General features: G+C 35.2%; 1 protein-coding gene across 2 annotated transcripts in view; it reads left to right on the top strand.

Annotated features, from left to right (window-relative positions):
• Positions 1-7552, top strand: part of LOC138712018 (cytochrome P450 6k1-like) — a 64115-nt gene extending 56563 nt beyond the window's left edge. For both annotated transcript variants that reach the window (XM_069843402.1, XM_069843403.1), the window contains exons 4-6: positions 1184-1405; positions 2740-2991; positions 6176-7552. In XM_069843402.1, coding sequence (XP_069699503.1) covers positions 1184-1405; positions 2740-2991; positions 6176-6345 — 644 coding nt within the window. In that variant the 3' untranslated portion in view covers positions 6346-7552. The remainder of the gene's footprint in view (positions 1-1183; positions 1406-2739; positions 2992-6175) is intronic.
• The last annotated feature ends 6123 nt before the right edge of the window (positions 7553-13675 follow it).

Raw genomic sequence — 13675 nt, forward strand, 5'->3', positions numbered from 1 at the left:
GTTCCCAAATTTCTGACATAAGCTTTTATTATCTGACAGCCTTGCAGAATCCGCTAACGTAGAGTTTCGTAAGCCAGAGGAGTAGAGTACACCAACGACTTTAAGTGTCTCCACAGAAATAAATCCAATGGGTTGAAATCTGGTAAGCGTGGAGGCTAAAAAAATATTCGGATCTCAATGAGAAGACGAGCTGCGACCTGTATTCAGGCAGAAGGTCTACATTTTGAACAGAATGCATCATAATTCCAGCAACCTAGAGTGCACTATGATCATATTTTCAAGTCCTACTCAGAAACAAAGCATTTTCGGACCTATGTTGATATAGGCCTAATCATTTTATCTACTCTGCCCACTGTTTCCGTACACGCTGTGTATATCTGTGTGTGAGTGAGTGAGTGTTTTTTTTTCTGTTTATAACGAGGATATCATCTTCCGGTTTCCAATTTCAATTTTTCTTATAATCGTTACATAAATACTATCCCTTTATGATGCTTCTATAGCATCTTTATGCTCTCTTGCCAATTCCATCTGGATTTTTGTCTCCGTCTTCTTCCAGGTGAAACCCAATTAAGAATTTCTAATGACAGTTCCTTCCTCCCTACACAACTACTGTATATCATTTCAGTTATTTTCTCATTATTTAGACTTTATCTTTCCCCTTTGTTTTATACTTTATTTACTCATATATTTGTACATTCATTATATTATTCCCGGCTGTTTTTTCGTAAAAGCTACACTTCTGTGCCATTTTCTATTTTCTCAACTTATTTTCTATACTCACAGTCGTATAGAAACATACGTTTGATTAATGAGTTAAATGCTCATAATTTATATTTTAAAGAATTTGAATAATCATGATTAATTTCACTTAATTGCTTACTGGGCTTCAGTATTTCTGCTGTTAATAATTGTTAGACTTTATTAATACCCAATATATCAAAACTCGTATTTTTAATCAGCATTTTCTTTATTCCCTAAGTCAAACACGTCTTGCATTGTCCTTAATAATCCGTTCCTTAGTCGAGTTTCTACTCACAACCGTTTGATCTAATTTTCTCGACCACTGAATACAGATTCTGCTCCTCCAAAGACAACCTTGTGCTATTGTCTCTCTTTTATGGACATCTTGAGAGAATTGCATGCAATCAAGTTTATATGGACATGAATATAAATCTACTTGCAGAGTTCAAAGGCAACAATCTGGTGGCACAGGCAGCAATCTTCTTCGCTGCTGGTTATGAGAGCAACGCTTCTACAACTTCATTCACACTCTATGAGCTTGCAATGCAGCCACAGCTGCAAGAGAGACTGAGAAGAGAGATTCTCACAGTACTAGATAAAGTAAATGGGCAGATCTCGTACGAGGCAATCAAGAGTATGGAATATCTGCATATGGTCGTTTCAGGTATCAGTTTGTTCAAAATAATTATTTATCCCTGATTATGAAGGTTGGGCATTCTGTAAGTTGTTATGAAGAAATTACAATGTACAGTAATATGTTACTTAATACAGTACACAAGTTTTCAAAATCACTTGTTCTGTTATTGTGGCATTTATGTAACATAATAAAGATTTCCATTAACTAAAACTGACATTAAAATAAAATATGGTTAAATTCTTATTACTATTTTTCCAAATTTCTCGATTTAATTGAAAGTTATACAAATACTCAATGTACAATTCTATTGATTTTGTATGTCAAGTAAAATATCTGTTATTAGAAACAATAATTTATATATTGTGTTTCAACTGGTTTTTTTTATCTCTACGGATAATAACAATTACATGAACTATTAAAAATTCATATAACAATAATAATAATAATAATAATAATAATAACGATAATAACAGCCACTAGCGTAGCTCAGTCGACTAAGGCGCTTCCCTAACCATCAGGAGTTGCACTCGGGCGCGAATTCGATTCCCACTTGAGCTAATTGTCTGGTTGAGTTTTTTCCAATGTTTTGCCCAACCGTAAGGCAAATGTCAGGTAATCTATGGTGAATCCTCGTCCTCATCTCGAAAATACCATCTCGCTTCACCAATCGACGCTAGAAAAACTCTTAGTTGATACAGCATAGTTAAATAACTAAGTAAAATAATAATAATAATAGTAATAATAATAATAATAATAATAATCACCACGTATTAAGCCTGGTGGCCTGTTACGGTCTCACTCCATCGTTTCAGTGGAGGGCCCAAAGATATTATTATTATCTTATTATTATTATTATTATTATTATTATTATTATTATTATTATTTCAAAGATTGATCAGATGAATCCAAAGTCATATAATGATAGTAGATCTCAATGTACAACATTATGGTTTATAGTTTTACTGATTTTCAACTTTAAATCAAATCTCTGTGGTTAGAAACAATTTTATGCCTTGGGTTTCAACTTCAGGTACTTGAACTACAAATATTTCTTCTTCTTGCAACAGTACTTAATAATAAATTGTTGTTGTTGTTATTATTATTAGAATTTTTATTTTATTATTATTACAACAACATTATTATTATTATTATTATTATTATTATTTATTTTTCTGAACCTGAATTCTCTTCTGCAAACAGCATTGCGTCATACTGATCAAATTTATAAAATGATGTCTGATATTTCTTTCTAATGCTGATTAAAAAACTTTGAACAAGCATGTTAGATATCAAAAGCTGACATACTTTGCGAATGTTATTAAAAATGATCCTCAGTTAATTGTGTTCTTTCCTCCTAACAGAGACTTTGAGAAAATATCCTCCACTTCCATTTTTGGACCGAATTGCGACCAAAGATTACAAAATTCCCGGAACTAATGTAGTTATTGAGAAGGGGACTTCACTATATATTTCACTCCTTGGTATTCATATGGACGAAGAAGTTTTCCCAGATCCGGATAAATATGATCCCGAGAGGTTTAGTGAAAAGGGCAAGAGATCTTGGAACTCTGCATACTATATTCCGTTTGGAGAAGGGCCGAGATATTGCATAGGTAAGTGCAAGGAAGACGTCTGAAACGAAATTACTTTGTGCTTCTGTTACTACTATTATTCTTTGTGTGTCGCGACTTCTAGCAGTTCAGAAGAGACAAACATTGGTACGAAGTAATTTTGACTTCATGACATAGATGATAAAATTTTCTCTTTTCATTTTCATCTTACCACCATCACACCATTACTATTACCATCATCATAATTACAAATAATATCGTCACATTAATCTTCATCTTAATCATAACAATATTAATAAAAATGTACTCTTTCGTATTAATTTAATTAAATTATGATTTATTTAACGACGCTCGCAGCTGTCGAGGTTATATCAACGTCACCGATGTGCCGGAATTTTGTCCCTCAGGAGTTATTTACATGCCAGTAAATCTACTGACATGAGACTGTCGCATTTAAGCATACTTAAATGCCATTGACCTGGCCCGGCATCAAATACACAACCTCGAGCACAGAAGGCAGCGCAATACCGACTACGCTACCCAGGACGTGTTCTAGAGCTTCATATTTCCGACATTTCGAAACTACATACACATACCACTATCAAGGCAATTAGGTATGCCCAGAGTTGTCACTTACCCTGTTGACCTCGTTATCTATTTCTGTCTTTTCCGAACTACTGAACAACGATAATTCCTTGCTCTTTTTTTATACAGGGGGGAAGTGAAATAATTCTGCAGATTGAAAGAGGCGATAGAGTACACTTAAATGAATAGAAAACCGATATTTAGTTTTTTGATTAAACGAATGGTTAAATGGAAAATTATGTTGGAAGTTTCAGCAGTCTGGCAACATCGCCGCAGTCCTCTTTCTTCTTATAATACAGATGTAAGAGATCAACGAACTCAGATATGTCTCCTTATGTGGCGAACTACCTCGCTCCTCCGTCTCTAGCTACAACGTTGTAATCTGGTTGCATAATTCAGTGACTTCAAATTAGTGGTTTTAAATTAAATTTACACGAAAATCTTCCATGCTATTAAAATTCCAGAGGGATAAATGATTCTTTATTAGATTTTCTATCGATGTGGACATAATTCACGATCCTACTTGCAACAGTTGCCGAATAAGAAGCTGTTAAACATTTAGGAGAAAACTTTTCTGAGAAAACTATGAACTTTCAATACTGTATTACACTTTTTAGTTACATACAACATGAGCTATTCGCTCGGAAAATCTGCAGGGTTATTTCACTTCCACTCTGTATATCCTGAATGAATTATTTATAGTTCTCTCTTACATACATTTGTATTATTGTACGTATGCTCATATCATCCGGGTAACTCCATTTGACAAAGTATTACTGTTGTTGAGTGTTTTGAAGTAGCCTGACATGTCGATGTAGGAGACACTTCTAGATAAGTCAGATTTGCCCTAATGCTGAAAAGTATATGATATTTTATTGCAACAAACATCAGACCAATAATATTGGCAGACCATAAGGATCTTGAATTCTATAAAACAGAAATTTCTGAGTGTTTAAAGAGTAATAGTAAATGAATGTCATAATGGACTACATATTAAGTTCCAGGACACGGTGAAATGTGCAAAAGTCTATTTAAATTATATTCACAGTGAAAGCCTACAAACACATAATCGTATTCGTATTCGTCTGCCACAATAATTATCTCCGGCTTCATTAACATGTCCATCTTCATTATTAAAATCACCATTATCGTCGTCCTCGATAATAATATATAGGTTACCATGCTAGCCAATAGATCCCAGTTTTGCTGGTTGAAACCCCGAGGAGAGCGATGAATAAAGACGTTGAATATCGTTAACATAGTTTTATTCGAAAGGGAAGTAAATCTGGAAGAGTCTAGTCGTATACAGGGTGGAAGTGAAATAGCCTTGCAGATTTCCAGAGCGTATATCTTATGTTGTATGTAACAAAAAACCATAATATTATATTGGTGGAAAGTTCATAGATTTTTTTTCAGAAAAGAATTTTTTTTTTCAAATGTTTAACAATCCCTTATTCGGTAACTATTTCCATTAGGATCGTGATTTTGTCCATATCTATAGAAAATCTAATAAAGAATAATTTATTCCTCTGGTACATTTCAATAGCGTATACGGTTTTCGTATAAATTTAATTTAAAAAATCATAAATTCAAGACATTGCACGAAGCGAGCGAGTGGCAACGTCTCGGCAAAAAGCAGCTCACGTATGGAGATTCACGGAGTTCGTTCACCTCTTACATCTGTATCCGAGTTGAGAGTATTAGTGACGATGTCGGACTACTCAAACTTCAAACTTAATTTTTAATTAACCGTGCATTTAATCACAAAACGTAATATAGATTTTATATTTATTTACGTGTACCCTATCGTCCCTTTCAATGTGCAAGGTTATTTCACTTCTACTCTGTATATACGGAGTGTAAAAGAACCGCGTTCTTTAAAACAAAAGTATTTCAGCAAAATTTACCATGTACAGAGGTAGTACAAAAACCAGTTTGATTGTCTAAATGCGGGCAACCTAGTGAATGTCATTATGATACATGGAAAAAGTGAATTTTGACTCTTAAAAATCCTTCGTAATCGACTGGTTTCAATCTCTGAATTTTTTATCTAATGACAAATAGAGTAAAGGATGGTAATATTGTGATACTTCTTTTTGAGAATATATTACAATTTTACTGAGCGAGAGGAAGATCGGTTTTTTGCGTCGACGTATTAAGGCAGCGTTGCCAGACACAGCCTAAACGGAGCGGAGCGCTCCACTATAACTCGTTGCGTGCTCCGGTGCTTCCACAGACATAGGCAAGTTCACACTCCGACTGGACGTCTCTAGCACCACAACCGGTTTCGGAGCTTACAACTCTGACACTACTGTATTAAAGGAATGTTCATGGACAAGATGCTGCACAAAACCGGTCCTTCTCTCGCTCAGTAAAATTGTAATAAATTCTCAAAAAGAACTATCACAATATTACTCGTATCACAATTTTACCAACCTTTACCCTATGTTAACCACTTGGCTACTAAGAAAAGTATAAGTCACGACTGCAGAAAGTTGTTCAATATCCTGTCACTGAATTATTGCATAATAGGAAGTTTTCATCAATATGATTCTTTGTATTCTACATTTATATGTTCCTCAAATTTCCCATGAAACTTCTTCCTGAATCTGCTCTAAACTGCAATGCTTGTATGTTTCAGGGAGAAGATTTGGGATGCTGGCCGCAAAGATGGGCGTATTGACCGTAATATCGAATTTCCAAGTTTCCCCATGTGCTGAAACTCCCAATCCTCTAATATTAAACCCCAAAGCTTTGTTACTAGCTTCTAAAGGAGGTATTCCACTAAAATTCTCCAAAATACAAAAATAAGAGTTTCCAGGTTTCACTCCTATCATAGAACTGATAATTTCATATGTTCTTCCGACCTATTACTTTACTAGATGTATTCTACGACATAGATAACAGTTTAATATGCAATACCATTACAGACCTTTTCCATTCCGAACCCGGCTCCAGGTTCCAAAAATTAAAAATAATTGTGGAGTATGTTTTCTACAAGTGTAGTTGTTTAACTTGTCCTCATTATTCATGTTATTTATTATGAGTTCCATACGACAGTCCTGTTATGAATTGCCAAGATAAATTATATATTCTCTGACACATAGAATGTGTATTTACATCTGATAAACTATTGTATAATCAGAGAGAGAAAAATATATATGTTAGACCTAAATGTATTAACTATATGTAATTACCAGAGACCGGAAGTTTAGGCATTATAAATCATTAAAATAGGCAAGCAAAAAGGCATCATAAATAGCTAAAATAGGCAGGCAAAAAGGCATTATAAATAGCTAAAATACGCAATAAAAGGCAATTACAAAAACCTTGCACTAGACCCACAACCTTGCACTTTCCACAAAGGGATTTCAGCAGCAAGAAAAGCTTTACATAAGCCGAATGCAAATTGAGATTTTCGATTCGATGTTGCAATTACTGTTGGAAGCAAAGAAATCTTCTTCCCAGTAGCTTTGGAAAGTGCATTTTTCTGTATTTGGTTGTACTGATATGTTGCGATATGAAACAACAACGTCATGAGATTAGGCTGTTGTAAAGTATAATTCACTTTACACACTATTGAATTTACTCTGACTTGTCACTACAATACAATGAATTATTCTGATTTGTCACTTTGGCAAGTAGAAGACAGAAAATTGTATTATCGAACCTATATTATTGTTGACAGGCGGGAAAATACGCAAAGAAGTCTATCAACACTTCCTGCAATTTCCGCGTCGATCATATTAAAGCATTCTCGTGACAACTGTCAAAATCTTATGAACGGTCGAAGTAGACGATAAAGCAGGCCGAGCAGCTTCTTGTTTTGATTGCCTTATCTTTCAATTTCAACTTTCAACCCTTATAACATCTCTGTATTATACATCTGCACAGTCAGCAGTGCATTTCATTATGGAGTGTTTTGTTGATTGCCGCGAAATTATCGGCAATGATTCGCCGTCTACTGTGTACTGTCTGCATGTTGTCAGATTGCAATAAATAAAATGTAACTACTGTACTGTGTTTCAATGTCTGCGTTTCTTCTGTGTTCCATTATTACTATTTTTAGTATTCTTAATCTTGGTTTAAGCACCAGATAGATAAAAAAATAACAAAATAAAAGCTGAAATATGCATTAATCTCTTAAATATGCATATGTTACTGTAAATGTACGAAAAACTGTAAATCTTAGAATTTACCGGTATAACCTAACATTTACCATTACAGTGCGGTAAAACCCCGAAATATCTTATTAGATGTATACATTTTGAACTTTTACCAAGAGATGCTGGTAAATCTCAGGACTTACCGATCAGCTGTGGTAAAATCGTATTAATGGAGTAAAAAGAATCTTTATTAAGATCAGCCGTTCTTCGCACTTCTATGTATCTATTTCCAATTAATCTTTTATTCTTGTTTTAGGATCTATTTAAAACATAAATAAAAATCACCTCAGTAATGACTGAAATAATTTGTATTTATTTTTAATTTAAGTTACTTAAATATTCATACATTATAATGTGAGTATAATAAACAATATTCTATATTAAAATTAGTGAAAAATATTATAATTTTAAGCACTGTTATAGTATTTCATATAAAAATTAACAAAGTCTTTACATCTCCTCAGACAGTCTAGGTCCACAAATAAAGTAAAACAAACATTATGAAACACTTTTTTGTTGAACACTTTTTAAACATTTACACTTTTTTAACCCTTGTCCTCTAACGAAAGATAATTGGCCAACCACTTCCCGTACATTAATTCCTTCTTTTCCTAATTATTCAATGCTGATAAAATTTTCTTTACACAACATAAATTGGTTCCTAGACTACAATGAATTCAGTTTGCCAGCTTTGGTACCAGGTTGATAAAACTTATCCTAAATATTTATGATCACTGCTATTATTGATTTTGCGTCAATTTTTGCATCCGGTACTTTGATTCTCACATTCTATCCGACTAAAAATTTTGGAATTTTGTTACAAGTAGCTGCTTTCATTTTCTTCGCTTGCATTTCAAGACCTTCTTTGGCAAGCACTCGGAATCGTTTCACCTCTGCAAACATGTCTCAATCTGCACAACGAAGGCGGGATTCTTCGTTCTGGATTCTTCGATCTAGCTTTTACCAGCTCGCATCGGTAAATCCTGAGATTTACCAACATTTCTTGGTAAAAGTTTAAAATGTATGCATCTAGTAAGATATTTTGGGGTGTTACCGCAATATAACGATAAATGTTAGGTTATACCGGTAAATTCTAAGATTTACCGATCTTCGTACATTTACAGTAACATATATAAAATGCACGATAAAATCTTGACCTTTGTTTACAAATAACTTGAAAATGAATTTATGCAATGGTAGCATATTATTTGCAACTAAGGAATAAAATATGCAAACATGCTAAAATCCGCCCCTTAGTTATTTGATATACTTCAGGTATTTAAGGAATAACTTATAGTAATCAGAATTTGGAGTTCGAAGAAGAGAAGTTTCTTACAGCAGTGTTCGACATTATTAAAATAATCTATATTTCTATGCATAAAATTTAACCTAATAATTCACTGTAGACCAAGTTACTTTTCCTTAAATTGATTATTTTACGACGCTTTATCAACACCTATGGTTGTCTAGCGTCTGAATGAGATGAAGGTGATAATGACGGCGAAATGAATCCAGGGCCCAGCGCTTAGATGGGTTAGAGAAAACTAGGTAACTTTTCCCAACCAAGATTTGAACGCGGGCCCTCTCGTTACACAGTCAGCATGCTAACCATTACTCCACAGTGGTGGTTTCTAAGAAAAAGTACCTACTTATCAAATTGGGGACTTCTTAGCGATAAGACGTGTATAACATAATATAATTATATTATTGATACTTAGAACAATAAAATACATAAGGTAAATGGAAGCTTTCAACTGACAATATATATTTTTTTTTTTAACTTTCTTCTCTTGACGAACACCGAATTCCATCTTTCTTCTTTTAATATCATCGCGTTCTATGTTACGACATCTGGCAGATTCGCCTCCAGGCCTGAGAAACCATTGTAATCGTCAGCCTAATTTTATTCCAGTTATTGGCAAAATACCAGATGTTGTTCCTACAGGCCGCAGAGAAGAAGAATCATCGATAATGTAGCAGAGAGTTAGGAAAGAGAAAAAGAGAAATTATTTAAAGAGGATATAATAACCTCAACTAAAACATTATTAGAATAAAATATTGCGTTACTAAACATTTGGAGTTCGTTATTATTTGCAGTGGTGGCTGTAAATATTAAAATAAATTTGATATTTTGTTAAGACAATAGTCGTGAGTATAAACCCAAACTCGATTATCAGTGGTTTGCTTATTGCAAATATGTTCTTGTGCGTTGTATGCAATTGAATGCCAGAATCGTACTGATTTCGTTGTAGCGTTGGTCTTTTATCAAGGCAGCCTGTGTATGATCCCCGGCTACGTCAGCATTTAATTTGTGGTGGACAAAACGGACGTTGCAGAGGGTTTATTCTTTCTATCATTCCAATAACATTCTCCACCTTCCTCTAATTTCATCTATCATCTCCAATAATTAAAAACGGGCTGGAATCAAGTCTTAGGGATAGTACGGGTGTCCGCTGCTACACAGAAAAATTGTTTGTCGCTCCAGGCTCCGGGGCTTATTAGATAGGCCTACTCGTCTGAGGACTGGACCTGGTTTCGTCAGAGCTGAGGCAGATGGCCCACATGTCAGTGTCGGATTAAGGAATACCTCTCAGACTACCTCTCATATTTGGAAATCGCATATATAGGACGTACAATGGGCCAATACAAGGCTAAATGCAAGGATCTGTCCCGTATCCGATTCTCAAAAGTAAGTCACGCCAAACCAAACTGATTACATGCAACGGAAAGTAAGTTCAAACTATCAGACAGACAAAAATGTTAAACATTGAAAATGATCAAATGCATGATAAAGAATGATAGATAGCAATATCCGAGTGTTTCAGTAGAAACAAATTAGAATGCTAGACTATAGCCTACATATCACAGAGTGCTTAATCAGTGAAAACATAGCGAACACAACAGAAAACTGGACTGTACTAACAATGGATGTGTTTAATTGCTTCATTATTATTTTCATACTTAACATCAGATGTTTATTGCTTAGATCAGTGGTTCCCAAAGTGAAGATCGCGACCCGCTAGGGAATCGTGTAAGGAGCTGACGATGGTCGCAAGGTGATTTACAAAATAAAACAAAAATGATTTATTAGCATGCATTTATTTTGTAATTAGGAACAAAAACATAAACAATGTTCAACATAAAAATAAAAACTAAATATTTCAGAAATAAAGTACAAAATAATGAATGCGATAAATGTGCCTATTTTTAGAAAGTGACTTCTTCAATCTGGATTCTGTATTCCATACACACGTAATGAGGTGGAAACATTATGAGACGTTCTTTTCGCCCCACTCCTGCCACCTACCCGGAATTACAGGATAATGACGTATGCATTCGATTCGAAGTAAGTTTCCAATTTCTCAATCATTTTAGTTCTGTTGCAGTTTCGGTTATCGGTCAGTTTTATTCTTTAGTTACGCGAGTGCGATATCGAGTAAAAGAAAACTCATATTCAGAATTTTACTCATCAAGCACTGGCGTGATATTGTAGCTCGCAAACGATGCGAGAAAAAGAGACAGAAGATAACTGATTATTGGATTTAAAACTGATGTGCAATTCCAATATCAAATCCATTGAATTTTTGTTTATAAATTACATGCTTAACTATCTTCTCTTTTTCTTCTCACTTTTAGCGAAAATATTTCTCATCGATTACCCGAAATGGCTCCGCTCCCTTTCTTTCGGATAAACGAAATTCTACTGTACTTTCAATTGTCTAAAGATATTTTGCTCTTTCCTGCACTGAAATTGGCCTACTACAGATGGTTGTTTCCGATCTCTGATAACGAATTTGAATGACTTCATGTGCGTCAGAAATCACACCGACAGCTGAATTGCGGCGAGAGATGACGGACCAGTAGTGAGTGATTTCATAATCAGTGTAACACAGTAGCAATGCCCAAGAAAATCGAGCCTTTTTGGGAGGGGTACATAACAACTCTTTCCGATGCCAACTACAGTTACGTGCTAATCATAGGAGCCTGCGAAAAACGTGGTTTCGTTATTTCGAAGAAAGGCATCTTGTGTGTACCTAATAAGACTAGCAAAGCTCGGCTGGGATTAATTCCAGAGTGGAAAAAACAAGAAAATTCACCCCCCGTCACAAGTCGCTGCACCAAACGAGATGATATACATTAATTCCATTCCAGCTTTATCAATCTTAATAAGTACACAGAAGATGCTTTTCTTGGAAATAACGAAACCTCGTTTATTGCACGCTTCTTTTATTTTCACTTAAGTGTATTTGGGATTGGAAAGGGTCGTAGTGTACGCCTCCCAAATAGGCTCAATTTTCTTGGGAATTTCTGCTGTGAGTCGCCGTGCACTCTGACTATGAGATCACTCACTACTGGTCTGTCACTTCTCGCCACAGTTCAGATGTCGTGTGACTCCTGACGCACATGATGCACTCAAACTCGTTATCAGAGATCGGAAACAACTCTGTAGTCGAGTTATGTATAAACCTATGCCTGCATCTCCAGTTTTTTTCCTTTAATTCTATCAGTATCATTTCCGCATATGCAAAATTTAAATTATAGATCTAGTGTTATGATTTCGTGAACAAGTTATTATGTCTATTTTCATCTATTAAAATCTATGATTTGAAGCAAAATATACTCTTTACATTGCCTATCGTGAACTCTTTTAACATTAAACAGAGCATCCTGTTGCTTCCTTTGTTATCATTTAGCGAACAACACAGGGATTCTGAATAACATACTTGCCTTTCAGACGCCTCCTTCCTGTAGCAAGCGTCGCCGACGTCGCCATCAGACTCATACAACACAGCGACGCCAGTGTTACCACTAACAACCCAGTTAAGTAATAGCCTATGTCGCGCTTTGTCCTAGTTCTGCTTCACATTTCTATACACCATTTAACAACACGACTGCTGAGGGAAACAGTAATGATTGCACGGCTTGTTCTCTGTAACGACGTGCCACTTTGCTGAGACGTATGGATTAGCATGTAAGTACACACGCGGCGGAAATTGCATGAGTGGTCTGCAACAATACTACTTGTAAATGCGTGCAAAAATTAAATTCTATAAAGTATGTCTTGTGCGCAATCAAGTTACAGTAAACGAGGCAATTAAACCGAAGGAAATTATAAAGTTCGTGACTAATTAAAGAAAGCTAAAGATTTCCTCTTCAGACGTCATGAAGATGTATGGGGCGAGGCGTCATTGAATTGCGAACCAAAAGAATGAACTCCGACCTAAGTGAGTCGTCTACCTGATAATAAGAGTGGAAGTGATGTAACTATGCATATTGAAGGAGCCAATAGAATGCATTAAACTAAATAAATAAATAAAAATCTATTTAGCATTTTGTAATTAAGTGTATAGTTAATTTGAGAATTAGGCTGAAAGTGTGTGTAGTTTGGCAACAGCGCATCGCCGGCTTACCTAAAGCCTTGGTTTTTTCTGAACCGACGCATGCGACGTGCGAGATGCGAGACCCTCCTCGCACAAATACGGACTACACGAGAGATAGTGAGTGGTTTCTATAACTGCGAGATGGGAGGTCTGCGCACCTCTCAGCCATAGAAACCACTCACTATCTCTCGTGTAGTCCGGATTTGTGCGAGGCGCGCCTCGCATGCGTCAGTTCAGAAAAACCAAGGCTTAAGAAAACACACACGCACTCTTTCTGAATAGCAGTTTTCCACCCGTTAGGCACCGCAGTAGAGTTATGCCAGACCTCTTAATGGCATCAAATAACGGTACGCTTTAATATTTAAATTTAATTTGCAATAAAATCGTCCATTTTATTTAAAACCTACAAGGGGATAAATCATTCCTTACTAGTTTCTGTTAAGAGTAAATATCAGAATCGTACGAATAAAAGTGTTAACATTAAGGCGACAATTATTTTTTTCTGTGAAAATTAAGTTATTCATTTAAGACTAGTATATTTATTTACATTTTAATTCGTTCAATTCATTTGACCATTTCTATGATTCATATATA

The sequence above is a fragment of the Periplaneta americana genome, chromosome 13, assembly GCF_040183065.1.
Source record: "Periplaneta americana isolate PAMFEO1 chromosome 13, P.americana_PAMFEO1_priV1, whole genome shotgun sequence".
Taxonomy (NCBI): Eukaryota; Metazoa; Arthropoda; class Insecta; order Blattodea; family Blattidae; genus Periplaneta; species Periplaneta americana.